This window comes from Ochotona curzoniae, unplaced genomic scaffold (assembly GCF_017591425.1).
Source record: "Ochotona curzoniae isolate NIBS_2020 unplaced genomic scaffold, NIBS_Ocur_1.0 scaffold_3835, whole genome shotgun sequence".
Classification (NCBI taxonomy): domain Eukaryota; kingdom Metazoa; phylum Chordata; class Mammalia; order Lagomorpha; family Ochotonidae; genus Ochotona; species Ochotona curzoniae.
In genome coordinates this window covers 37,503,459-37,529,956 of record NW_024467114.1, presented here as the reverse complement: position 1 = coordinate 37,529,956, position 26,498 = coordinate 37,503,459, and the positions used below count along the sequence as shown (strand labels likewise).

The 26,498-nt window shown below is 49.4% G+C and overlaps 2 protein-coding genes across 2 annotated transcripts in view; one reads left to right on the top strand and one right to left on the bottom strand.

Moving 5' to 3' along the window:
- The window catches only part of LOC121145794 (zinc finger protein 271-like), a 101,356-nt gene that overhangs the window by 44,716 nt on the left and 30,142 nt on the right, over positions 1-26,498 (top strand). The window contains exon 4 of the mRNA XM_040964906.1: positions 13,464-13,471. Within this exon, the coding sequence (XP_040820840.1) occupies positions 13,464-13,471 (8 nt within the window). The remainder of the gene's footprint in view (positions 1-13,463; positions 13,472-26,498) is intronic.
- Positions 16,294-16,888, bottom strand: LOC121145774 (small nuclear ribonucleoprotein Sm D1-like). Its single transcript, XM_040964873.1, is given in 3 exon segments — positions 16,294-16,418; positions 16,421-16,546; positions 16,807-16,888. Coding segments are annotated over 3 exon segments (333 nt in total).

Sequence of the window (26,498 nt, the reverse complement as noted above, 5' to 3'; positions counted from 1 at the left end):
TAGGAATTCTGTATCCACGGCGTCAGGGAACCATCCCAAGTCCTATGAAACAAGTTTGCTTCATCAAACTATGGGAATAAGTCACTAAAGCTCCTAGAAATCAGAATTAAGATGAGGTCCCCTTCTTGCAGAAAAAAAGGGGGATATCCATGCATACTTTCTCCATGATCTCTCATATATGGTATACATCATATACTTTATTTATTATCCACAGTTTGTTGCCCTTATTATCCCCAACTCTCTGCAGCTGGGATTGTGACCTCAGGGAAGAGCCAGGATTTGAGCCACATCTGTTTGTTCTCCAAATTCAGAACCTCTCAGCTAGAACCTAGGAGCCATATGTGCCCCTGAAAGTATGTGCTAAGTGGTTTGAGGTCAAGTTTAAGCAGCCTTTACTTGGCCTTTAGTCCCAAAGGAGGCCTTAGTGACAGCACAGGGTTATTTTAGGAAGGAAGGACTAGGGCAGATGGGGCACCCCCACCCCTGGCCTCCTGAACTGCAGGAGGGGACCTGTGCAAGCTCTGACTCCCAATCTACTGGGCCAGACCCTCACTAGCACCTGAAATGGCTTTGACAGTCACACTGTCTCAGGGGTCCCAGTTTCACCCTGTATTTTAAAAAAAAAAAAAACTGATGTGCATATGAAATGTCAGCTCTGCTCCTCTGTGGTGTTTAGTGCAGGGCTCACTCAACTCCTGGAAATTCTAGGAGCCTGGTGCAGAAAAGGCCATTGTGGCTTTCACTTAGCATCAGATTGCTGGGATCCTAGGGCCTTTCCAGACTGTGGCATTTGTCACAGGATCTCTGAGTCTTTTTCTTCCTGCTCTCAAGCTACTGTTCCTAGGGAGGCCACCCTTCCACAACAGTCATGCACATTGCAGGGAAGGCCACCAATCTTTCCTTCTGCTCAGCTCAGGCTTGGCTTTGCCAAGGCTGCAGCTCTGTGGCAGACACTGCCTCAATGGGCTCTGAAGCAAGAGGAACCAGGATTCTCTCAACCACCTCTTGCACTCTGCAGGAACAGCTGCTCTCTCCTCTGCAGGCAGAACTGAAAGCCTCTCCCTGCGCCTCAGCATCACCTGCCTGTGTGGCCTCCATCGCTAGGCATCACCTCCAGTGCCCTCAGCCTTCGAGTAAGGAGAACCCCTGTGTTCAGAGAAGAAGGAGGGAGGGTAAGGGGAGTTGGGTATCCCTGTCTCGGGGAGAAGCTGGAAAAATCCTTCACCTGAAGACCATGAGTGCCCAAGGCTACAGCAGAGAGGAGCCAGGAGAAGGGAGCTCCAAGGAACTCTAGCTCATACCTGCCTTGAGAGCTGAGCAAGTCCTTATCTGGCAGACCCACACTGCCTAGTTCCAGCCACTGCTGCTATTGCCCTTCCCCAGGGAGCTCACATTTGAGCTCATCACCCTACAACTTCAGTCCATTCTCCCCAAGGTGTCAGGGTGAGTCGCCCTGTTCTGAGGAGCTTGAACTGACACCCTGAGGTAGGGCATTTCCTGGTCAGTGAACAAGAGAGTTCACCCATCTCAAGGACCCCTGCACTGGCCATCAGTATGGAGGTGTCCAACTGGGCACAGTGGCCTTATCCATGATGCTCTTCCCAACAAAAAGTGGGTCAGGCAGGGAGCCAGGCAACCATGCCTCCAGGCTGAGGGGCAGGGTTTCAGTACCATCTCTGTTGCCACACAGACCCAGCTCTGCCCTGGCTGGGTGGCATCCCTGGCATGCATGGTCTTTCCTAGTCTTATATTCTTTGGCCTTTGCAGCAGCCTGAACATCAGCATGTGACTATGGCCATGTCCCACTGGAATACTCAGAGGCAACCTGAGACTCACACCAAGCACAAACTATGAGATAACTTGGGGCAAAGATGCAGCACCTCGTCTCAACTGTTCCGTACTGGGGAGATGGGGGTCAAGGAGGTTACTGGAAAAAAACCCACAACAGTTTGACTTTGTGAAGATCAAACTCAGATCAGGCCTACCCTCTTTGACTTTGCTAAGTGCAAGAGGATGATGCTGTCCCTGGGGAGCACCGCCACCCTCATCGTGTTTTGACCACAACCACCAGGGATGTTCCCAGCAAGTAAACCGGGAGCCAAGTTCAAAACACACAGAAGGCTGTCGCAGGAATAAATGAGGTGATGTTTGTGCACCTACTTGAAACTCAGAGCTGCCATTGCCACACAGCACACGATTGTGAAAGAAGCTAGGGAGCTACGGGGACTGTGGAGATGTGAGCTCCTCTTGGTTTGGCCAGTCCCTCAGGTTCCAAACACTGTCCGTCATGCATGGTGCTGGGCAGAGAGGAGGATCACATAGGGCCTTGCGTTTTCACAGCTGTCTGAGCTGTGCCTGGGAGTATGGAATTGGAGAGCCATGAAAGGCTCTAAAAGAAGGGACTTCCCCTTAACTACAAAGCTCCTGGATCATACAAGTACTCCTCCTCACCACGACATGTGCAGATCGTGTTTCTTCCTGAGGCCACAGAGTGGCAGAGAGGTTAAGGAATCTACTCAGACACCCACAGGGCAAATATCTGAGCAGAACCTGCAACTCCACAATGTCGGTGTGGATATCCGTCACAACGCAGCTGTCTTCTCACCTTGGGTTCCCTTGTGATCCCCAGCAGTGTCCTCCTGGACAGCAGTCAAACCCTTGCTGTTCTGGCTATGCCTTCTGCCTTTTGGGCTACTTCTCAGACAGCAACCCTGGCTGCCGGTCCTGCCTCATGGGTGAAACTGGGCAGGGGACAGGATGGCATCTGGAAGACCTGAACCACTGGGTGGGCTGAAAAGGACCTGGGGACATACCTTTATGCAGCTTCCCATTGCTGCAACAAAATCCCTGAGGCCTGGGGGAAAAAATCTATATATTAAAGGGGTATGTTTAGCTCACAGTTTGGGAGATTAAAAGCCCAAAATTTGGAAGCCCCAATGGCATCTCAGTTGCAGACCATGCAAGAGAGATCACAGGATAACACAGGAGCCAGAGAGCAACACAGGGAATGCTGTGAGCTTCTCTCTCTCTCTCTCTCTCTCTCTCTCTTTCTCCTGTGACCTAGCTGGAGTCCCACAACTCCATATAATCCTTGCCCAGTAAGCTTCTAAAGAAAGTCCAAAGGCAACCAAGGTTATTCAGCCTAGAACGGTAGAAAAAACACAAGACTAAAAAGAAATGTGTGCCTTGAAATGAAATAAGTCTGTAGGATGCCCTTCCTGGAGCTGGCAAGAGCAGGGAAAAAGCTTAGATAGCCCAAGCCAGGCACATCCCAGACACAGGGTCCAGGCCAACTGGGCACTCAAGGTGGATGGGCCTGCCTGTGTACACAGGAACCTGCTTTGACACTGAGGGTCCTACAGCCTCACCTCTGTCAGACACTTGGCCTGTGAGGGCAGAACCTGCAAAATCAGGCACAAAAGCAGCAGCCAGGGCAGGAGCATGAGGTGTGGAAACATGAGTTGGTATAAGCTGGGCAGCCTGACCTTACCCCTCTGCCAGGGTATGTTGGTGGTGAAACTGGTGTCCTTGGTTTACCAGGTGCCCTGTGCTAACATAACTTTGCCACCCTGGGATTTATAGTCAGTCCCCACTGTCAATCTGGGAACAGGTGTTGCTGTGACACGGTTTTACAGATGGGAAAATAGGACTTCGAAAAACTGGGGCAGTTCCCATCATAGTCACCCCTGGACTGTTCTGAGCGAGGCTACACCAATTGCAGGGTTTGGAGGCTGCACAGCATGGGATCCAGCCACAGTTCTGCACCTGGACCCCTTCCTGACACTAAGGCTCAAGCCTCTGCTACCATCAGGACTGGGAGGGTTATGGTGGAGGTCTAGCCTGGGGCCCCAGAATCTTCTCCAGAGCAGCAGAGCCTGTCTCAGGGTCCCTCTCTCCGGAGACAACCTGGAACTCTCCTGGCTTTGTCCGTAAGGAGCAGCTACTCAGAGACCCGGGCACTGAGCAAAGCCTGCCGCAGGCCCAGTAAGGCATTGCCATGGCTCTCACGAGGCCAAACTGTGCCTAGTGAGCAATGGCCTCCTCCTCCCCGGCTGTCGTAGGTGTGCATGGCATGCTGCCTCCTCCAATCCCCAGTCTCCCCTTCATGCCTGCCCACCTGGGACCTTCAGCACCCACAGTGAGCGCCATATGAAACCTGCCCCATGGGACGGGACTGTCCTGCAGGTGAGTGAGAGGAATGGATATTGGGCCTCGAGAACTCTGCCTCTAGATGAAGCCCAGCGTGAGCCAAGAAAACAGCCCATAGCCTATCGGACTTCATGGATTCTGTTATCTGTAAAAAAAAACACCATCCACATCCTATGTGCGCATGGCAATCTGAGTTCTTACCTGTTGCCCAGGTGAAATAGCCTTGGGAGTGGGAGGAGCTGCTGACCCCAACATCCTCATCTGAGGCACAGTTCCAGCCCCTTTTCCCTCCTATCTGCCAGAAAATGTGACTGGAGCAAGGCAACCAAATCCTGGTCTAGCCCAGAGCTGTGTTTACAGGAACTTGCTGGTTCCCCATGCTCTGCCCATCTGGTCATTACTACCCCCCGGGTACCAAGAAGCCCACCCACTTCCAGTGTCCACCAGGTACCTGGAGCAATCGGACAGGACTGACCAGGAGCCAGGAGTGGCAGCCCTGCCCCAAGGGCTGGTTCTGTGTCAGCGGAGCCCAGGCACCCTCGGGGAGATGCAGAGCTGAGCATTACTATCCTAAAGGTGGGTGAGGGATGCAGACTATAACCTGGCAAGATTACCAGCAAGTGCCAAAATGGCAGAGGGAAATGCTGTTGGTGGGTCTCCTGTGCAGTGAACAAAGCCAAAGAGACCCCAGGAACAACAGGAGGGATTAAGGCCTCCTGGGAGGCAGAGGGCTGGAGGTCTTCTGAAGGCTGAAGCAGGAGGGGCCAGTTCAGCTGCTGAGTGTCTGAAGGGCTGAGCATTCCAATGGAATCCATGTGACCCCTTAGGGGTCGAGGGTGGGTCCTAAGAATGGGTCCAGGGCAGCAGCCCCCAGCTCCCCGCCCATCTCCCTGCCACTCCGAGGCACCCAGGGAGCAGGGGAACACAGAGCTGAACCCACACTCTCCTCTGACATTTCTTCTCACTGAAACAGGCACACAGTGGGGTGCCCAGTTCCCCTGCCCAGCGGGTACTTATGGCATCCAGGCAGGCAATAGTGAGCTAGAGAATTGTGCATCCTGCCCCCCCCCCCCAGGGGCCTTCTGCCCCAGCAGAATGCCAGAGCCTGTGCTCTGTCCACGGTAAGGGAGCCCAGGCACTGCAGCTATGCTGGAGACTCAATGCTCACCATTTCTTACAACACTGTCACAGCCCAGCTCTGCTTGAAACCTGTGACAAAGGTACACACAGACTGCCTGGAGGGCACAGCAGGCGGTGGAGGCAGGACTCCCGGTCCAGCAGGTGATGGATTTGCCCATGACCCAGACACAGAAGGAACTAGAACTTGCCCTGGGCCGGGGAACTGAGAAGCCACTAGGCTCAGAGACGTCTTTAGAGAGGAGCAGATCAGGCTGAGTGGAAAGGAAATCCTCAAGCTTACCTTGTCCACCTGCCTGTCTGACAATGACACTGTCTTGCAGCTGCCAGCCCAGAAGCCAACTGGGGTCTGGGGGAGGCTGGGAGCAGGGAGGGCCCCTGATCTTATAGAGGTGGTAATAACAGTGTCAGGGCTCTCCAATAAGGCTGTAGCACAAGAGTCTCTCTGGTCCTTCTCCAGGGGAGCCTACTGCCAAGGAGCAGGTGCAAGAACTGCTGCCACCTATGCCCCATGCCTCATGGGTCATTCCTGCCCTAATCCAAGAACCACCACATCACAGTCATGCTCTGCTGGAAGCTTCTCTGTGTTTCCAAGGTCACTCCAACCACAGGAAGCCCAAAGAGAGGGAGCCCTGAACAGCCCAAATCGGGGAGACCACAGCCCTACATGGCAAGCAACTGGGGACTGTTGCCTCGAGACAGGACCCAAGTGCTGGGCGGACTCCCAACTGTTTCCTCCAGCACAGGAGGTGCAGGGCAGGGAGGGAAAACAGATGTGGAATCTCTTCCGAGGCCAGCCTGGGCTCCACTGCGGATTTGTAGGAGAAAACGTCCCTCCCGGGAAGGAGAGGAAGGACTGGATTGGCTGCGGGGATCCCTCCATTTCACCCAGCATCAGTGGCTCTGGTACAGAGGCATGGCCACTGTCTTCCCAAGAATGGTGCTGTCGGAAGAGGCTCCTGGCTTCGGATTGGCATAGCATCAGCTGTTGTGTTCACTTGGGGAATGAATCATCGGACGGAAGATCTTCCTCTCTGTCTCTCCTCTCTGTATATCCGCCTTTCCAATAAAAAATAAAATAAATCTTTAAAAAAAAAAAAAAAAGAATGGTGCTGTCATTAGACTCCACTTCCCACCACATCCCACCCCACCCACTGGCAGACAGCGACAGGAAGGTGGGTTCTGATGGGACCAGAGCCCTCCAGAGAGCTTGTTCACAGCTTCCTGGGCTGACTCCTGCATCCCAGGCAGAGGGCCCGCCCTCAGTCCTGGCTGGGGCAGGCATCACCACTGTCTTCAGGAAGCTGCAGGAAATAGGGGTAATCAAACCTTCACTTCATTCCCTGCCCCCCTGGTAAGCAAGAGCAGGTACCTATTGCATACAGATCTGGAGTGCCGGAGTCCAGCTCCAGCTGAGTTCGGAACTCGTGAAGGGTGCGTGGATGAGGCGCAAAGAGAGAGAGGGAGCACTAGTAACTCTTCATCATCATAATGGACCACGCACAAAAGCTGTCCGCTTTATTTATACAAAATCAGTCAAACTCTGGCTCAGACTTTTTACGTCATGGTCAAGTGGGTGTTTCCAAAGATAACTCTGCCATTTGTTTCACCTAAGGCTAGGTTGCTATTCACCTGGCACCTGGCGCCTGGCTAGGAAAAGGTTTTCAATAGATGATGCATATCAGTCAGTAGCACATTCCTACCACAATTACTTTACAGCTAGGTCTTGAGACAGTCAAGGAAGGAAGGGGCCTAAAAGATCAAAGAAAGAGGGAAAGAATGGATTCCCACTACTCCTGAAGACAGAACACCCTTGATTAGCATAGGATCAAAAGGGGGAGTTAACACTCTTGATTAACATATTGCCACAGGATGCAGCCCTAACAGCGACAATAGCTCTTTGGCTAAAAACGGCACCAGCAACATTAGCTTCTAAGTTCCTATTGATATTTAACAGTAACTCCGCAGAGGCAGGCAATGCCTAAATAAATTACAGAAATCTCGATGGGGTTGTCCATGCAAAGCGAGGTGGAGCTGCATTCAGGTGTTGTAGAGACATCCGCCGGGCCTTGCCACACAGCGGGAAGTTCCTTGCGGCCTTGCCTGCAATAGAACAATACTCTTCACACCTTCCTGTCTTCCACACCCATCACACGGACCCCAGCACTGGAGCACTTCCTCACATGCTCCCCGCCCCATCTGCATCTGCCTCCTGCTCACCGGGCTGAGAGCTCCAGCATTTCCAGCACTGCATTCACCCTCACTGCTCTGCTAGCACCCTCCTACCCAGCTTCTCTTCATCGGGGTGCCTGATTATTCAATGATCTGAGTTCGAGGAGACTACATGGAAGCTAGTTCTGTCACAAACCCAGGTCTCCCTCCTCCAAGCAACAACAACCACCCTTGGCTGGGCTGGGTGCTCAGACAGCACCTGGTTTCTCCAGCCTCTGCCCTCAGCAGGTGGGAGGAAAACGCACAGAACCCAGGGCTGACCATCAGGGCTCAGCTCAGATCCATGCCTTCCTGAGGCTCTGTCACCTCCCAGACCTTATGAGGGAGTCAGAAATGAATAAAGAATCTGACCTTGAAGGCTAACCCCTTTCCAGGTTCCAGGAGGTCTCTAGCACCAGGGGTGTTCAGAAAGAAACCTTTGCAGACAAGGCTGGCATACCCCAAGGTGTAGGAGAAAACGTCCCTCCTTGTTGTGGGCTAAGGAGTTGATTAGCATTTGTTAAGCTTGGCTCCTGCAGGAAATGGGCTTGATGGCTAGTGGCACCTTGTCTGTCAGACTCATTAGCATCCGATTGTTCTGCTAGAGGCTTGGGGGAAAGGTATATATGGCTGAATAAAGGGAGGCCAGAGAGAGACCTCTTCCACCACTACTGTTCTCCTGTCGGTGTCTGATTCCCTGACCCTCGCTGTGTCCATGCTACTGGCTCTGCTGGTCGGAACACTTTCAGGGGAGAAGGAATGGGTGGCTGGTATGGCAACAGAGCTCTGTGAGGTCACAGAGGGGCAGCCAATCAGGATGCTCTACTGCCAAGCCCAGGCTCTGCCATCTGTGCTTTGCCCCAAGGTGAGACCCTCTCCTAGACCCTACACCTGGATCTGGGCTTCTACGCAGGGAAAGCTCTATAGCCATCAGCTGTGCCTCCCTCTGCTGGGACATGGCCACACCCAGCTCCACTTGCACCCTCATTCGCTGGTTTTTTGAGAGATAGCTGGACCCGTAGATCTTAACAGCAGTGTAAGCCATGGCTGTGGAAGGTGGGGAAAAGGGTGACCGAGGGCATCAGGAGCTGAAACACCAGGTAAAGTTCCCAGCATGGAGCAACCTCCGCAGCCATGATTCTCCTCCTTTCCCTGTGACCTGGCCCCTGCAGTCAGGCCTTGTTGGACAGCAGTTGCAGTCACAGCAATCCTCAGGGGATGGATATCTTGCAGTCAAGCACTCAGGATCTATGGGAAAATCAGTCTTCCTCTAGTTTTGTGGGTCATTGGGTCAGTCCTTGGGCAGGACTAACCATCTCCTCCACTACCAGTTCCACTCTGACCTCAGGATCTTGGTGGTATCTTCTTTCTGTTCAGGTCACTTTCCAGCAGGCTCCCAGAGCTGCCCCCATGAAGGACTGCCAACCATGCCTCCCTGGGGTCTTCTGCAATAGAGCTGGCCTGGCCAAGCCTCAGGGGCTATGCCACCCTGGCTATCACTGTGGGCATGGCTCAGAACTATATCCTCAGGGAGTACAAGCTCTGCCTGGTGGAGACATAGCACCCTGGCCAAATGAAAGGAAATCTTGTCAAAACTGAGCAGGTAGAAATGCAGGCTGCCAATGTGGGTAATGGAAGCTAAAATGAGTGCAGGCTTCACCAGAAAGGGGCTGAACACTTATGCCATCTTGCTAGGAAAATGCTACATTGGTACCACATGCACTCACTAACCACCAAATGTTGAGGCAAATGCTGATACCTACCACAGCACCAACACCGGGCAGAGCGCTGACCCCTACAGCAGCCCAAGGCCTGAATTTCCTTACAAAAGTCTCAGGTAGTTTGTATGCATTGACATAATAATTTTCCAACATGGGAAAACTTGAAAGAGGAGATATTAAACATATTAAACATATTACATATTTTCATAAAGAAAGCAAAACCACAGAAGCCTAGTAATAGAGAAATATCCTGGCAGAGATGTGGCATAGCACCCTAGAGTATGTTGAGTTATTATCATAGCAGGTGCGTATGCTAAGTGCTACATAGATGGTTGGTAGAAGATAAAAAGCAGATAGGAAAATTGATTACCTAGTAGATGATTGATGGTGGATGATAGATAAATTTATTAATTGACAACTATGGATGAATGATAATGAATGATTGAGAGATAGATAGATAGATAGATAGATAGATAGATAGATAGATAGACAGATCATCTACCACAATTAAAGCTGTATATTAGGACAAATAGCAAATAGTCAGAGAGATTGGATTGTTTCGGCTATTTAACATTTTTTTTTACATTTTTTTCTGAAAAGTTAAGTTTCTAGAACAGCCCTCAAAGGGACACTGGCCAGGCTGAGCCTGAGTCCCATCAGCTTCCTTAGAGCGGCCGCGAGTGGAAGTCCACGGAGCACATAGCCCACCCCCAGCTGTTAAGCCTAGACTGATCGCTCTTCCTCCAGGAGGGGCTCCCCTTTGGTGAGCTGTCCCTTCTGGCCATTTCTGCCCTGCTGGCACCTCAGACTCCAGGCAGTTGCCCTGCCCAGCTGGCACCTGGAATGCAAGGAGAGGAGCTTGAGACATGAGCTGGTGCCTTCCTTGTCCACATGGGCTGTTCTATGCTTTGGAAGGCCAAGCTGTCCCTGGGAGGCCCAGTGCACCAGGTGAAGGTACCTTGGGAAGGTCTCCAGTATCCATAAAATCCTCGGTCCTGAGGGGAGGAGGTATGTGGAGCAAGCCCAGGGCCCATGTGCCTGGTCACTGTGGCCAGACATGAGTGAATGTGATGGAAGGCAGATGAGAGATCAAGCAGGGTGGGGAAGAGTCTGACACAGCAGCCCCCTGTTGCAGCCACCCTGGTGCCCTGGGCTAGGGGGCTAAGGAAGAGATTGTGTCCTGCTCATCCCAGGGAAGCCCACCACCTGCAGGGACCACACTTGGCCTGGGCTTTGAGGAAAGAGCTGAGGATCTCCTGAGACCTCCATGCTACAGCATCCCACACACAGCAGGTGCCTCTGGGGCCAGAGACGAGAAAAGGACCATATCCCATGTCCTCTGCCCTCCTGCATCTGCTCACCCTTCTTAGCACACAGGGGCTCTGTGTGATGAGTGCCTTGGCAACCCCAGAGCCTGTTCACATCCCTGCTCACAAAGATGCCATAGGTACTGGGTGCTGTAAGGTTGGACCCAACTTCCTGCCTGAGAAGCTGCTAGTCTAGGTGAATCCTCTTCCCAGGATTCCACTGCCCAGAAGGGACACTCACCCCAAGACCATCCAGAGGGCCATGGGGAAACCTGGAACTCTGCTTGGAGGCCACAGTCCAGATGGACATGGAGCACAGCAAGGACACAGCAACAAGCTGGCCCAGGAGCTTGCAAACTTGACATTGAAACATGGTGTGCCCTGGTTGGGTGGGGCCTTGGGTGAGTGCCTCTTTTCTCCAGATCAAGAGATCCACCAGGATTAGATGTACTCAACTGGTCATTACTTTCCCCAGGGCATGTCCATTCCCAGGAGCCCCAAGGCCAAGGCCAGGGCTGCCCACCACGTTCTGCATGTCCTGTAGGTGTGACAATGGAGAGGTCTCCTAGGGAAAACAGCCTGAGGAAAGGGATTGCTCAGAAACCTGCTGCTGCCAGTCCTGGAGGGCAAGGGTGGGACTTTTGGGTGTGAGAGGGCAGAATCAGCCACATGACTGTGAGAGGTCACTCACTCAGCCATCCTGAGGCTTCCTTCCTTCTAGATCCCAAGGTGGGTGACACATGAGAGGAAATACAGAGGGCAACAAATAAGTACTTTTCCTGCCGGACAGGGAGGAGGAGAGTGACCTGGGCGACCTTGGCTGTGGAAGTTGCTATCTTGGCAGCCTTCCAACTCTGCCCTTTTCTGGGATGGTCTTAGAGCACACAAGGTGAGGAGGGGAGACTGGCATAGAGAAGGCCACTTTGTGATTCATCCTCTCCTATGGGGCAGGAACTAAAGTCACCCACCCTGATGGAGGTATCCCCAAGACTGGGGCGGGAGAACTCTGCCCTCTAGGTCATTCCTGTCCAGTGGGCATGGGGTGTCCCTCCCTTGCCCAGTGAGCACCTTCTCAGATCAGTGAGTGTTACTACCCAAATGCAGCCCTGGCCCAGGGCCGGTTCCCTCCTGACTCTGCTCTCACCAACCAACCATGTCCCCTGGAAACACACAGTATAGCATAGAATGAGTGAGCCAGAGTGAGGGCCATTCATGTGGTCCACGGGGGCCTGGGAAACCAAAGTCATAAGAGAGCAGACCCCACCTCTTCAACGTTAGGACCCTCTCAGCCTCCAAGAGAGAACAACCATAGCAAGTAAAGAGCCCTGGTGTTGAAGGTTGCAAGGGTCTTTGGATGTTCAGGTTGTAGATGCCCATTCCCACGGTCTGCAACCCAGGACAGCCTGAGTGTGAACTAGGGGTTAAGATAGAAAAGAAAAGCTGTAGCATCTGGCAGCATGGCCTAGTGGCTAAAGTCCTCACCCTGAACGCACCAGGATCCCATATGGACGCCGGTTCTAATCCCAGAAGCTCCACATCCCATCCAACTCCCTCCCTGCTTGTGGCCTGGGAAAAAACAGTCCAGGACGGCCCAAGGCCTTGGGTTCCTGCGCCCGTGTGGGAGACCTGGGAGAAGTTCCTGACTCCTGGTTCTGGATTGGCACAGAACCGACCATTGCGCTCACTTGGGGAGTGAACCATCGGACAGAAGATCTTCCTCTCTGTCTCTCCTCCTCTCTGTATATCTGCCTTTCCCATAAAAATTAATAAATCTTTAAAAATTAATTAAATAAATAAATCTTTAAAAAAAAAGTAAAAAGAAAAAAATAGCTGTAACCAGGTGCCTGTCTCAAGGCAGACAGAGATGGTGACAGAGGAAGGAACTGACCATATTTCCTTCTGAGCATCTGTAGGGAGCTCACTGGATCCACTGAAGCAGCAGGAGCAGCAGGAAGCTTAAAGGAGAAGAGATGGAAGGGAAACTCTGCCAGGATCCGGCTTCCCCACCTTCCCATCACCTACCGCTCCCTGGTCCAAGTCCTAGGTTTCTTTTTTTCTTTTAGGATGCATTTACTCATAAGAAAAGCAGAATGGAGGAGTGAGGAGAGAGAAAGATTCCATCAGCTGGATCACTCCCTGAACGGCTACCATAACCAGGAAAGCTGGGTGCTGGGGACTCCATCCGGGTCTCCCACAGATTCAGAGGCACAAGTACCTGAACCATCATCCATTGCTTTCCGCCACTGCCCCCCCCCCCCCCCCCCCCCGCCCCCCGGACCCCGCCACTTTTGCAGGGAGCTGGCTCGTATGCAGAGCAGCCCAGACTCAATCCAGCACTCACATATGCTAAGTCAGCTTCACAACAGTGAGTTAACCTGCTGTGCCACAGTGCCAGCCCTTCTTTATGTGCTCTAGGATGATCCTGTCCATCGTCTCTGAGTGCCTGCCCTGCCCCCTGGCCACTTCTGTGCTGTCTTCAGCATCACTACACCCTCGTGACTCTGCTTCCCCGGCTACTTCTGTCTGACAGGGTCTCCTCCCCAACCCCAACAGGTAGGGAGGGATCTCTCAGGGCAGCTATCCCCTGTGCTGGCCAGAAGATGCCTGCAGTTGGGCGGACCCCAGCAGAGGTGGTTTGAACGCTGGGATGTTAGGTGGTGTGAGAACAGAGGGAGTTGGGTAAGCACAGTGGGGGGTGACCTGGACCAGCAGGCCCAGAGGTTTAGTGCTATTCCTGGGCTGCCTGCTCTTATCCTCAGTAGCGGGGCTTGCTGCCTCGCCAACCCAGGGTCGTCTTTGCAGCTCCCAGAGCCTCTCACCAATCCAGAGCTCTGCCAGGAGGTGAGCCCCAATGGGGCCTACAGTGGCGCCCCGAAGCCACCCAGAGGCTGAGGCGAACACGGGCCTCATTCTGTGGAACCAATCTGCCCTTTGTGAGGGGATGAAGTCCATGGCCAAAGCCCCAGGGCGGGACTCCCGGAGAACAGGGATTGTGAATGTCTCTCCTGGAGGCCACGTCCAGAATCTCCGGCTCCCTCTAGTGGCCACAGGCGTCTTCTGGCGATGGCTCCTTGCACAGCCCTCTCTGGTCAACAGGAGTCGCCAAGTAGAGTCTGATCTGTGAGATGCTGTGCAGGTTAGAGCATTGTTCCTGAAATTCTGACAAGTCGGCCCTAGCCCCAGCTTGCTCTCGCTGTGGTCTGTACCCTCACTTGGTGTCCTCCCTCTCTCAGGCCATTCAGAACAAGGTGGCCCCTGTCCCAGAGGTAACTTCTGTCCCCTGGGTACCAGCTTGCCGCAGCCCTGCCCTGCTGGCTCCTACAACTCCCTGCCTGGCCAAACCTCCTGTTCCCCTACCCTGCTGGCCACTATGGCCCTGAGAGCACCAGCCACTACAGTGGGCTCCCCTGTCCCGCTGGCTTCTACTGCCCCTAAGGTAAGTGACAGAACCACATGCCCAGGCTGGGCAGCAGGGTAGACAGGTGCACTGTCTCAGCAGGGCACATGGACTCAGCTCTATAAACTGACCTGGCAACTACAGATGGTATGGATGTGTCCTCTGCTGCGGGGACATTCCCACCCCGCACCTGAAGACCAGGGGAGCACTGGTTCTGCAGGGTCTGTGCCCAAACAGCAAACCATGGGCACCAAATTGCTGGATTTTAATTTGCATGCAACTTATATACTGTATCCCACAATTATCCATATTGGTTGGAAAATACCTTGTAAAGGACTCCAATGCAATGTTACAGGATTTCCTCATGGTGTACTCACCATGGGGAGAGGGGAGAAATCTCTGTCTCTGGCCTCCCAGTAGCCAGGATTTTGTCACCTTGTGGCTGTGGTGCCCATGGGCCGAGCCCATTTGGCCCTGGAGTGATTTGCCGGCAATCCGGGAATATAGGGGTTGGAGATGGGTTTGTAATGAAGTGGACAGCAGGCAGGCTGGGGACGCAATGGACACTGGCTGAACAGGCCAGTCCTCATAGCAGTGGTCTATGAGCTGTTTGCGCAGGCCAAGCCACCTTGACCTGGAGCTGCAGGTGGACAAGCAGCCTGATTGAAGCACTGGATGGCTGGCTGAGCCAGCCTGGTTCTGGAGCAGCAAGTGAAACAGCCGGACAGGTGTGCTGGTTGGTGGGGGTGGAGGGAGGTTGTGCAGTCCCCAGCCAGAGTGGGGCTGGACCTGGCCCTGGCCCTGGAGCAGCGGGTGTAGTGGCAGGGCTAGAGGTGCAGGGGTCCACTGCTTTGTCACTGTGGCTCTGCATCAGATGACAGGCAGGCTAGGGGAGAAAGGGCTCAGTCCCAGCTGGCCTGGCCCTGGAGCGGTCATCATGGGGGGCCGTGGTGCTAGAGGTTCAGAATGGGTACATCACCTGCAGCCACCTGCTGCACAGAGCAAGCGAGCTAGAAATTTAGAGTCTCCCACCAAGCAGGCTTGTCCCTGCTGCTGGAGGAAGGGCAGGAGTGCCAGAGGCATTGAAGGCACTAGGTGGGCGGGTCTGGCCCTGGACCAGCAGAGTGTGGTGCGTGAGGGCTGGAATTCATGTTCGCTGGACCAGGCAGCCCGGCCCCAACCTGGATCAGCAGGCATGGTGGTGGGTCTGGGAAACCAGAGGCCCTGGGGGATAAAAGCGAAGCACACCCTACCCAGGAATGGCTGGTGAGTGAGCGACTGTCTGAGCGAACAAGTTAGAGGATGATCACACCTCATCCTAGAGTTGTGGATGGGCCTGCACATTACAGGCTCATTGTGGTTGGGAGAGAGGGGGAACGCGCAGCCTGTGTGGCCTGGCCCTAGAATGCCAGGCAGGTTGACAGGATAACTTCTAGTGCAATTTATCTATCTATCTATCTATCTATCTATCTATCTATCTATCTATATCTATCTATCTATCTTCCTTCCTTCCTTTCTTTCTTTCTTTTCTTTCTTTTTTCTAGACTTTCTTTTTTTGGAAAGTCAGATATACAGAGAGGAGGAGAAACAGAGAGGAAGCTCTTTTGTCTGCTGGTTCTCTCCTTTAGTGGACACAACAGCTAGAGCTGAGCTGATCCAAAATTAGGAACCAGGAGCCTCCTTCAGATCTACCCCGCAGGTATAGGGCCCCAAGGTTTTGAGCCATCCTTGACTGCTTTCCCAGGCCACAAGCAGGGAGCTGGATGGAAGGCAGGGAAGCCAGGATTAGAACCGGCACCCATATGGGATCCTGGTGCATGGAAGGCAAGGACTTTAACCACTAGGTTACCGCACTGGGCACTGAAGTTATTTAAATATATATTTTATACATGTGTGTATTTTTGTTTCACATGCTTCCAGCATGTCAGAGATTTGTAAATACTTCTAAGTCCTTCTAAGATGCATCATGAAAAGATTATTATAAAACCTAATTAGGCAACTGATCCCCTAAGAGAAGTTAAGTACCACCATTGCTTTGGAGATGGGCAGATCACCCAGAGATAGTTCTTTTATAAATGCAGATCGTGCCTTATGGAAATTAAGTAGTTTCCAATAGAAAAAAAAAATGATACTTTAACTATCTATATAACAGCATTCAGTGGAATAATGCTTCTTCATGTCATTTGTGACTTCTTTGAACTTGGGATGCTCTGTTTTCATTTTGTGTTTTGATAAATGTTCCTTTCAAATCTTTTTTTTTCCCAACACTTAACGTTTATTAAAAAGTGGCAAACAGCAACAACAACAACAAAAACCTGCACAAAAATATGTAGAATCATTCATCTCTCTGAAACAGTAATCATGAGAGCCACTATCTCCTGGGACCCCCTCGTCCTCTGCCACGGTCAAGTCTTCTTCCTCTGACTCTTCCTGCGACAGCTTCTGCTTTCTTAGATTTCACCTTGGGTTCAACATCCACAAGTAATGTGTCCAGAGTAAGCTGTCTGGCAGAATAAAATATCAAATGTTATTTCCTCGGATACTCAGGGTTTCCAGCTGTACGGGTTCTCTGTTCTTCTGGGTCATTTTCACAGCTTTAAGATGTGTATTTATGTTGACATCTGCTCTGGCCAGCAGAACCAGTAATATGGACACAGAGAGGGTCTGGGGATGAAGCACCGACAGGAGACCAGTGATGGTAGAAGTCTCTACGACTCTCGCTTTATTGCTCCTTCACCTCTCCTTATATACTCTTCCCCCACATCCTCATGTAGCAGAATATTGGATACAGATGAATTCAATTAGTCTAGGTGTTTTTAGCCCCAAGCCCAGTGCCTGTTCTTGTCCAGTCCAATGAGCACTAATCAACTCCTCAGCCCACAACAGACATCGACACATGGGATAGTTCCAGGGACCTGTGTTCTATTCTTCAAGTCAATGGTTACAGTATCATGACTCAATTTCATCAGAATCCCATGAGCTTCATCCTGGCAGCCTAACTACCCTTTTTCTGGTCAGTAATGCAGAGGAGGTGCCAAGCCAGGACCGACCGGTGCCGATGAATCTCAAAAATTTAGAAATGTAAAATAACATGATTTTGATTGCCCTCGGCTCATCAATGATTAGCAGTGAATCCTGCCTGCAGTGTTGGCCTCCTCACTCTGTTCTCACCCCAAGCCACTTTTGCTGGCAGCATTGGCAAAAAGGTTGAAGACATGCCTCTGGACTGCCAGTGACCCAAAATGAGCCAATGAATGAGTTGGTTGTTGGAAAAATGTTGATATAAAATCTCATCTCGGGGTTTTTGGCACTCAAGAAGAAAGAAAAGAAAAGGAAACTGAATTTGCTGAGTGTCTACCAGAGGTTGATGACTCCCAGGTCCTGTGTAGGCAGACAACTAGTTGGGTCAATAGGTCCAGTTTACAGAACAAGGGTGTGGGAACAATTGATGGAATCTGCAGATATAATCATGGGAATTCCCATAATTGTTATGTAAATTCCTCAAATCCTCCTCCCTTATTCTCTGTGACCCTTAGTCTATAAACGCCTGATAATACTAATAAACTCAGACTATTGGTGACCATTCAGTAGTCCATTCTCAGCTGCGTGCACCAAGTCCATCACTGAGGGCATCAAACACTCATGGGTCATGGAAGCAATTGGTTCTCTGCCAAGCCTTTTCCCTTTTATTATTAGTGAGCTCTGCTATATTCAGGTAACCCACTCTAATTCTGAGTATCAGTTGAAAACAAGGTGGTGGAGAGATGTGTATACTTAGGACATGCAGGGCAATGTGATGTTAGAATTGTATTTTCCAGGTCCATTGTGGTGGCCTAGCAGCTAAAGTCCTAGCCTTGAAAGCGCCAGGGATCCCATATGGGCACAGGTTCTAATCCCGGCGGCCCTGCTTCTCATCCAGCTCTCTGCTTGTGACCTTGGAAAGCAGTCAAGGATGGCTCAAAAACCAAAGACTCAGGACACTGCATCCATGTGGGAGACCCAGAAATGCTCCTGGCTCCTGGCTTTGGATCAGCACAGCTCAGACTGTTGTGGTCACTTGGGGGTAAATCATCGGACAAAAGATCTTCCTCTCTATCTCTCCTCTTCTCTATATGTATCTGACTTTGAAATGTAAAATAAATACATCTTTTTAAAATTTTTTTACTTTCCACTTTCACTTCTCTCTTGGTGGAAGAAATATTGATTACTGTCCAGCCTCTTATAAATGACACGAATAATCCCATACTCACATATTCTGTTATGGAGTAATCAAGTCATTCAGCTTTGAAGTGTTTAGTAAACGAAGTTTCCAGTCTTCAGAGTGTGATGCACTGGACTAACTAGGTCTTCTGGTTGAACAGGGGAAAAAAGTACTTGAGGAAACTGGACTATTCTAAAACAATGTTTCAGGACAATTTGAGATTTTAAAATTCAACACAGCTGTGTGCTTTTGAATTTAGTATTGCTGAAAGCCATGTTGGAAGCACAGGAGGGGCAGCTGGTGGAGGCTGGTGCTGTCTTCTAGGCTCTTACCCAGATCTGGGCAGGGCGGCCTCTTTTTATTATTCAGGATTTAGCTACAATGCTCTTGTCTCACAATGCCTTCCCAAAGCACACTTCCTTGGCCCTACATCAGAGGCTGATCCTATTCCCCCCCCCTTTTGTTTAAATAATGTCTAGGCTGTGTTTACTTACCCTCTGGAAGAAGACAAACTCATTGAGGGCAGAAATTGTGTTTTGTAATGGTATCACAGACCCCCAAGGTAATCTAGACACGTTGAAGAGACTGATGGACAACTTGAAGAGACAAAATAAGGGTCCAGTGCAGTTGCTTAGCATCTAAAGTCCTCGCCTTGCATGCACCTGGAGTCTCATATGGGTACTATTTGTAATCCTGGCTGCACTGCCTCCCCTCCAGCTCCCTGCTTGTGGCATGGGAAGACAGTTGAGAATAGCCTTGGGACCCTGCACCCACCTGGGATACCCAGAAGAAGTTCCTGGCTCCTGGCTTTGGATCAGCTCTGCTCCAGCTGTTGCGATCAGTTGGGGAGTGAATCCATGGACAGAAGACCTTCCTGTCTGTCCTTTCTATATATCTGATTCTGCAAGAAAAATAAATGTTAAATAAAAAAAAAAAGATGAAATCAATGCTTAGTTCCAAACCAGGGGCCTCAAGATTTTCTAATCTGGGCCTAGAGCAGTAGCCTAGTAGCTAATTTCCTTGCCTTATATGTGCTGGAATTTCATATGTGTGCCAGTTCATTTCCCAGCTGCCCCTCTTCTCATGCAGCTCCTTGCTGTGTCCTGGGAAAGCAGTAGAGGATGGTAGAAACTATGGGCTTCAGATCAGCTCAACTCTGGCTACTGCGGCCACTTGGGAAGTGAATCAGCAGACGGAAGATTGCCTTCTCCCTGTAAATCTGCCTTAACAATAAAAACATATAAATCCTTAAAAAAAATTTCCTAGCGCCATCCATGCCATTGGCAGTGTTAAGTCATTCAATAGCGTAGTTTCATTCTTCATTTACAATAGTGCATGGTCCCTAAGGGTTAAGGCTCACCTAGACCCTGTGTTCCCAGGTGGGAGGCCGTAGCTAATTGTGGAGCTACTGCGCCAGGCCCTGCACAAGCAGGCAGTCATAAAGAAATGCTACAGAGGGTCCCTACCAGTTAAGCTACACATTATTGAGACAGCCCTTTCAAGAAGAGCTTGGACATCTATGCTTATGCTCTATACTTGATTCACAATGCTTAAGCAGTCCAAATCCCATTCATGCTGGTGCCATTGCAAAAAGATTTTTTTTTTCTTTTTTAATGTTTTTTTTTTAAGATTTATTTATTTTTATTGGAAAGTTAAATATTCACAAAGGAGAAACAGAGAAGAAGATCACCTGTCCGATGATTCTTTCCCCAAGCAGCCACCAGGAGCCTCTTCTGGGTCTCCCACATGGGTGCAGGGTCCCATTATAGACTGCTTTTCCAAGCCACAAGCATAGAGCTGGATGGGAAGTGGGGTTGCCGGGATTAATACCAGTGCCTATATGGGATCCTGGTGTGTCCAAGGAAAACGTTTTAGCCATTAGGCTACTGCGCCAGGCCCTGCACAAAGTTTTTGTGTTGTCTTAGGTCAACCTAATCTGGGAGCTGCCGTGCCCCTCCCCAACTTTAATTTTTTCACCAATTCTCTTGTTTATTTTTCTTTCATTGTCACTTGCTTCTTCTTTCTTTCAGCTCTGCCTACTTCATTTTTCATTACTTTCTCCTCCTGTCTCCCATTCCTGGGAAAATTCCTTTCTTTCTTTCTTTCTTTCTTTCTTTCTTTCTTTCTTTCTTTCTTTCTTTCTTTCTTTCTTTCTTTCTTTCTTTCTTTCTTCCTTCCTTCCTTCCTTCCTTCCTTCCTTCCTTCCTTCCTTCCTTCCTTCCTTCCTTTCTTTTCTTTCTGATTTGAAGCCGTGAACAAGGTTCTTCTAGATGTCCCATGGGCGTACAGGGTCCCAGTGCTTTGGACAGTGCTCTACTGCCTTCTCAGGCCACAAACAGGGAGCTGGAAGTAGGTGGAGCTGCCGGGACATGAAGAGGTGCCCATGTGGGATCCTGGCACATGCAAAGTGAGGACTTTAGCCACTAAGCTACTGCACCAGGAGGGACTATTTCTTGTAATGAGATCCAGCTATTGAAGATTTTGCTAATGTTTTCTCCTTATTAGTTCTTTTCCTTTCCTTGTTCATTTCACTTCTATTTCTCCCCCCCCCCCTTTTCCTTTCTTTCATTTTTATTGTTGCACATCCTTGAAAGGAACCTTGGCCAACTCCATGACTCCAGTTGGCACCCCCACCCCTGCTGCCTCCACACCCTTCACTGGAGCAAAGGTGGTGATCCACACCTTCCACAAGCCCTAAGAGTTCCGATGTCTGAGGCAGCTCTGCGGTGCCCTGCCCAAACCTCAGCCAAGTGGAATGCCTCTGCCCAACCTTGCCGTGTGCTATCCACAGATAGATGTGTGCCACGTGTCTGAGCATCAGCGGTGGCCTCATGGGAGTTAGAGCGAGCACCTTACACAGGTCAGAGGACTTATCCATCTCTATCCCTGGGGCCACATGCTAGGAGGGGCTGTGCCAGGCATGTAGGGTGATGCGTGAATAGATCAGTGTATACACCACATCTAGCCCCAGCAGAAAAGCCCGGACAATGCCCTATAGCTGTAGATCTGGGCGGTCTCGCAGGGAGTGGGCTGTGAAGGCTCTGGCTTCCTTTCCCACTTCCTCCTCACCCTGTGGTGCAGGACACTGGGGCGGCTGCAGAGGGTCTGTGAGGATCTTTGCAACTGTATGCCTCCATTCTGTTAAGAGCAAATCCATGAGAGGGGCTCTGGCCAATTGGTGTGCCATGGAAGTGTTGCAGCCACACCACAGGGGCAGCAGTGTGCCTCAGGACTGGCTGCCATCACACCACAAGCCTGCAGGTCCACTATGCAAGTATGTTCTATTGGGAATGAGTGGAGGTGACTCCTGCTGTCTGCCAAGGTCAAGCAGACACTCCCATCCAGGAATGTTTGGAATTCTGTCTGTGCAGAAGATCAACACCTGCATGATATGTTTGCCTAACTGAGGAGCTATTGACCTCCCCCCACCCTCCACACCTAAGATAGATACAAGCCCAGTGCTGTAGCATGGGTGGTCATCTTCCTCACATGGCTACCCTGACATGTGGAGGTAATCCCGGACTGTCTCACTCAGGGAGCAGTTCATCAGACTCTTCCTCACAGCCACCTTTCTCACTTGAATAAAGACCTCCTGTGTGACTCGCTGCATCTGGCACGTGGGTTTGTGGCAAAAATTCCTAAGATACTTCATGATAGCCACCACAGTCCTCCTGACCTTGTTTGGGACATGAGCATACCCATCATGCATATTCCTGAGTCTCCACAGCTCCTCAGATGTCCCAGGAGTGGTTTTAGACCTGTGGCCACCTGGTTTTCTGTTTTCAACATGGGCCTTCTGGCCCCATTTAACACTTAGACCAAGGTTAGTCAGTGATATCTGTGCATGGAAGTATTAGGAGGCAGGGATGCCTTTTTCAAAGGCAGCAGGGTCCTGGATGCCTGAGTGATGGACAGCCAGTGAGGAAGCTGTGAGGAAGCTATGTTCTGCCTACTCTGTACAGCTGCTCACTGTTGCTGCTGGCTCCCTAGGGACCATCCAGCAGAGTCTCACACAGTACCTACAGTTCGTAATCATCAAGAGTGATCCAAATATTTGAAAACATTTAAATTGTGAACCTATTGATGAGGACTATTTATAAATACTGATCCTAGGCCTGTACTTATCTCCACATGTTAGTAATATTGACTCTAATCCAAAATAAGGAGACCACTGAGGGCTCAGCATCAATTGTCCTATACTGTGCACATTTTAGAGCTTCATTCATAGAATCAGTACCATGTTTGTGTCCATTATGGTGAACTACATGAGTCGGTATGGCTGCCACTGTTGTCACATTCAATGAAGATCTCATGCTCAGAACATGGTGTGAGGCCAAAAGTGTGGAAACTAAAAATGACCTATTTTTATGTACAACATTTCTACTCATCAGTTTTTTAAGATTTATTTTTATTACAAAGTCAGATATACAGAGTGGAGGAGAGACAGAAAGATCCTCCATCCAATGGTTCACTCCCCAAGTGGCTGCAATGGCTGCAGCTGAGCCAATCTGAAGCTAGGAGCCCGTCGCATCCTCAGGATCTCACACATGGGTGCCGTGTCCCAAGGCTTGGGCCATTCTTGACTGCCTTGCCAGGCCACAAGCAGAGAGCTGGTTGGGAAGCAAGACAGCCTGGATTAGAACTGGCACCCATGGATGGACAGCCAGTGGTGCTGGGATCCCCAGCACATTCAAAGCAAGGACTTTAGCCACTAGGCCAACACACTGGGCCTTATTCTTCAGTTATTATTACGCTTTCTAATCTCCTCAACTCCCCCCCACACACACAAAAAAGAAGTTAGGAGCTTCTCCTCTTTACTACAAAATGTTACAAATTGACAGCAAAGAACCTGTTTTAGATCATTTCTAGTGCTATTTTTCTCTCTTTTTTCTTTCTTCCTTTCAAGATTTATATTCTTGTTGCAAAGTCAGATATACAGAAAGGAGGAAAGACAGAGAGGAAGATCTTCCATCTGTTGATTCACTCTCCAAGCAGCCAAAAATGTCCAGAGATGAGCCAATCTGAAGCCAGGAGTCAGATGCTTCCTCTGGGTCTCTCATGCAGGTCCAAGGTCCCAAGGCTTTGGGCCATCTTCAATACTTTCCCAGGCCACAAGCAGGGAGCTGGATGGGAAGTGGGGCAGCCAGGATTAGAGCCAGTGCCCATATGGGATCCTAGTGCATGCAAGGCAAGGACTTTAGCCACTAGACCACTATACTGGGCCTCTATGCTTTTTGAGTTTTTGTTTGTTTTAGTACACAATGTTTACATAGTTGATCAGGGTGGGAAGAATCAAAGGTTAGGGAAAAGCAGGTGTGATCATTGTTTCTAAACTTTGTATTTCTTGTTCCTGTTTCTCTGGGGGAGAAAGATAAGGTGAGAAGTCATAGCCAGCTTCCCTACTGCCCAGTACCCAGTCCTGAGTATCTACCACCTGATATCTACCCAGGGTCCTGATATGGCGCCCACTCTGAGGGTTCTGCCCAGGTTGTTTCAATAGTTCTGAAATGTTGTCAGTCTCAAGGATGAGGGAACCCTTTCAATGAACAATGAGCATTAGAGACTCCATTCATCAGATATTTGCTGTCATCATTTGGCTGGGATAGCTGTCATTTTGTTCTGCCCTCCTTCTTCTGGCATGATACTAGGTGTCCCCTATCGGGAAGTCAATGACTCTTTGAGACTGTGCTGGAATGACTATCTGATCGGGACTTGGAACTGGAAAAAATATGTGTCTGAATCCTGATTCAAATGCTTGCTGATTATAAGACTCTGGGTAGAATATTTAACTTGTGTGAGAATGAATTTCTTAACTTGTTAAGAAGGGATAATGGAGCATAACTTCTAAGAAGTGTGAAAACCAGTAAACTAATATGTGTAAATAAGATGGTATGTGATAACATTCTCCATATTGTGTGATCTCATTGTATTTCCTAATATACACAATAAAGCTGGCACCTTAGACATTCAGGAAATACAAATAGTCCTGTTGTTCCCTAGTAAAATGTGCTGTGAAATCCTGATTTTCACCCTTCCTCTCTTCCCCTCTGTTTCCATCTCACTCATTCTTAAACTCTACAAGTGGATTACTTATGAGTAAAGATGAGAGATTGGGAGAATGGAAAGAGAAGTGCTAAGAGACCTGTTAGAGAAGAGTTTCCTGGTGGGATCAGCTATTGAAGTACTCCAAGTACAGGCATGGACAACTCATTTAATTTGTTGAATGTGACAATATAAAGATTATAAATGTGCCAATGAAAAGATTTTTAAAAGAAGGACACTTTCAGCTTGCCATCATCCTGAACTCCATTCTGCACTGACAAATGCCAAACACGGATCCGGCGCAGTGGCCTACTGCCTAAAATCCTTGCGTTGAACTCGCCGGGATCCCATATGGGTGCTGATTCTAACCTCGGAAGCCCTGCTTTCCATCCAGCTCCCTGCTTGTTGCCTGAGAAAGCAGTCAAGGAGTGCCCAAAACCTTGGGACCCTTTACGCACACAGAAGACCTGGAGGAAATTCCTGGCTGCTAGCTTCGGACCAGCGCAATACTGGCCATTATGGGCACTTGGGGATTGAATCATCAGAGGGAAGATCTTCCTCTTGTCTCTCCTTCACTCTGTATATCTGACTTTGCAATAAAAATAAATAAATCTTAAAAAAAAGAAAAAAGCCAAGCCCACGTTTTGTCTTCTGCTTTGGGAGAAAGTGACATTGCTTTCCTTATTCAGGAATGAGGGTGACAGAATGTTAAGTTTGTTCTCTTAGGAAACAGCTGAGAAAACAGTCAAAATGATTCCATTTGACTAACATGATTTTCTGGTTGGTTTTTCAAAGTCTGAGTCCCTTTTGTGTTATATCTAAATCTAGAAATAAGATCATGCTCAGGAAGAAAGAGTCAACATCAAACTTTTGGTAAGCACTATAATTTCTGACACCTTTTTCATCTACCACCTGTGTTTCACAGAGCCTCTCAAGTCTACCACATACCATCATTTAAGAACTTCTCAGTCAAAACAAAACAAGAACAAAAACAAAACAAAACAAAACAAACAAAAAACCCCCAAGCCCTACTCTTGCTATTTTTTTTCTGAAACTGTTCTTGCCAGCAATTAAGAACCCCTCAATTAAAAATAAAACTAAACAAAACAAAAACACCCTACTCTGGCTATTTTTTCTGAAACTCTTCTTTCTGAATATTAGACTTCTACTCATTTCCACAATTCTCCTTTCCTTAAATCTATCCTCTTTTAATTTTTGCCAGTTTCATCATACAGCCCAAGGTTGTAAATAGAGGAAACCATCAAATTCATTCATTGTATTGCTTCCGGATAATTTGTGATGTGTTAGATTGTCCTGTAATAGGATGACTTAAGGCATGAAGCTCATTGTTACCCAACACTGGATGGGTTATAACTCAACAGTGGGTTATAATTGCTAGAGGCACAATACCTTCCTCTGTTTAATATTCAATGATCTTTCAACAAATGCCTCATGTTCCAAATATGCAAAGAAATCAATTATTCTTTCAAGAAGTAGATTTTCTTGATGATGTGCTAAATGCATGTAGATCATTAATTGGGGAAATAATTTCTTTTTTATTTCTTTCTTTTCATTTTTATTGGAAATTCAGATATACAGAGAGGAGAGACAGAGAGGAAGATCTTTCATCCGAAGATTCACTCCCCAAGTGAGCGCAACGGCTGGTGCTGTGCTGATCCGAAGCATGTGCTGATCCGAAGCTATGATATCATAGCAGCTAAAGTCCTCGCTTGAAGGCACTGGAATCCCATATGGGTGCCGGTTCTAATCCTGGCAGTCCTGCTTCCCATCCAGCTTCCTGCTTGTGGCCTGGGAAAGCAGTTGAGGACAGCCTAAAACCTTAGGACCTTGCACCCACGTGGGAAATCGGGATGAATCTCCTGCCTCCTGGCTTCAGATTGGCTCAGCTTCAGCCATTTCAGCCACTTGGAGAGTGGAACCATCGGATGCAAGATCTTCCTCTCTATCTGACTCTATATATATCTGACTTTCCAATAAAAAGAAATAAACCTTAAAAAAAGATGATCTTTTCTCTGTGTGTGTGGATCTGCCTTTCCAATGACCATAAGTTTGTTTAAAATGTAAATATTTGTTTATTTATTTGAAAGAGTTACACATACACGGATACATGTGGGGGATAGTCCATCCTCTTTCTCATACCCCCACATGAATACCATGGCTATGGATAGGCCAGTCCAAAGTTGGAACCAGCAGCTTTTCCCAGGTCTTCCATATCAGTATCAAGGACCTGCTCACCGGAGCCATTTTCTGCTCATTTTCGCAGGTCATTAATAGGAACCTGAAATAGAAGTGGAGCAGTTGGTACATGAACT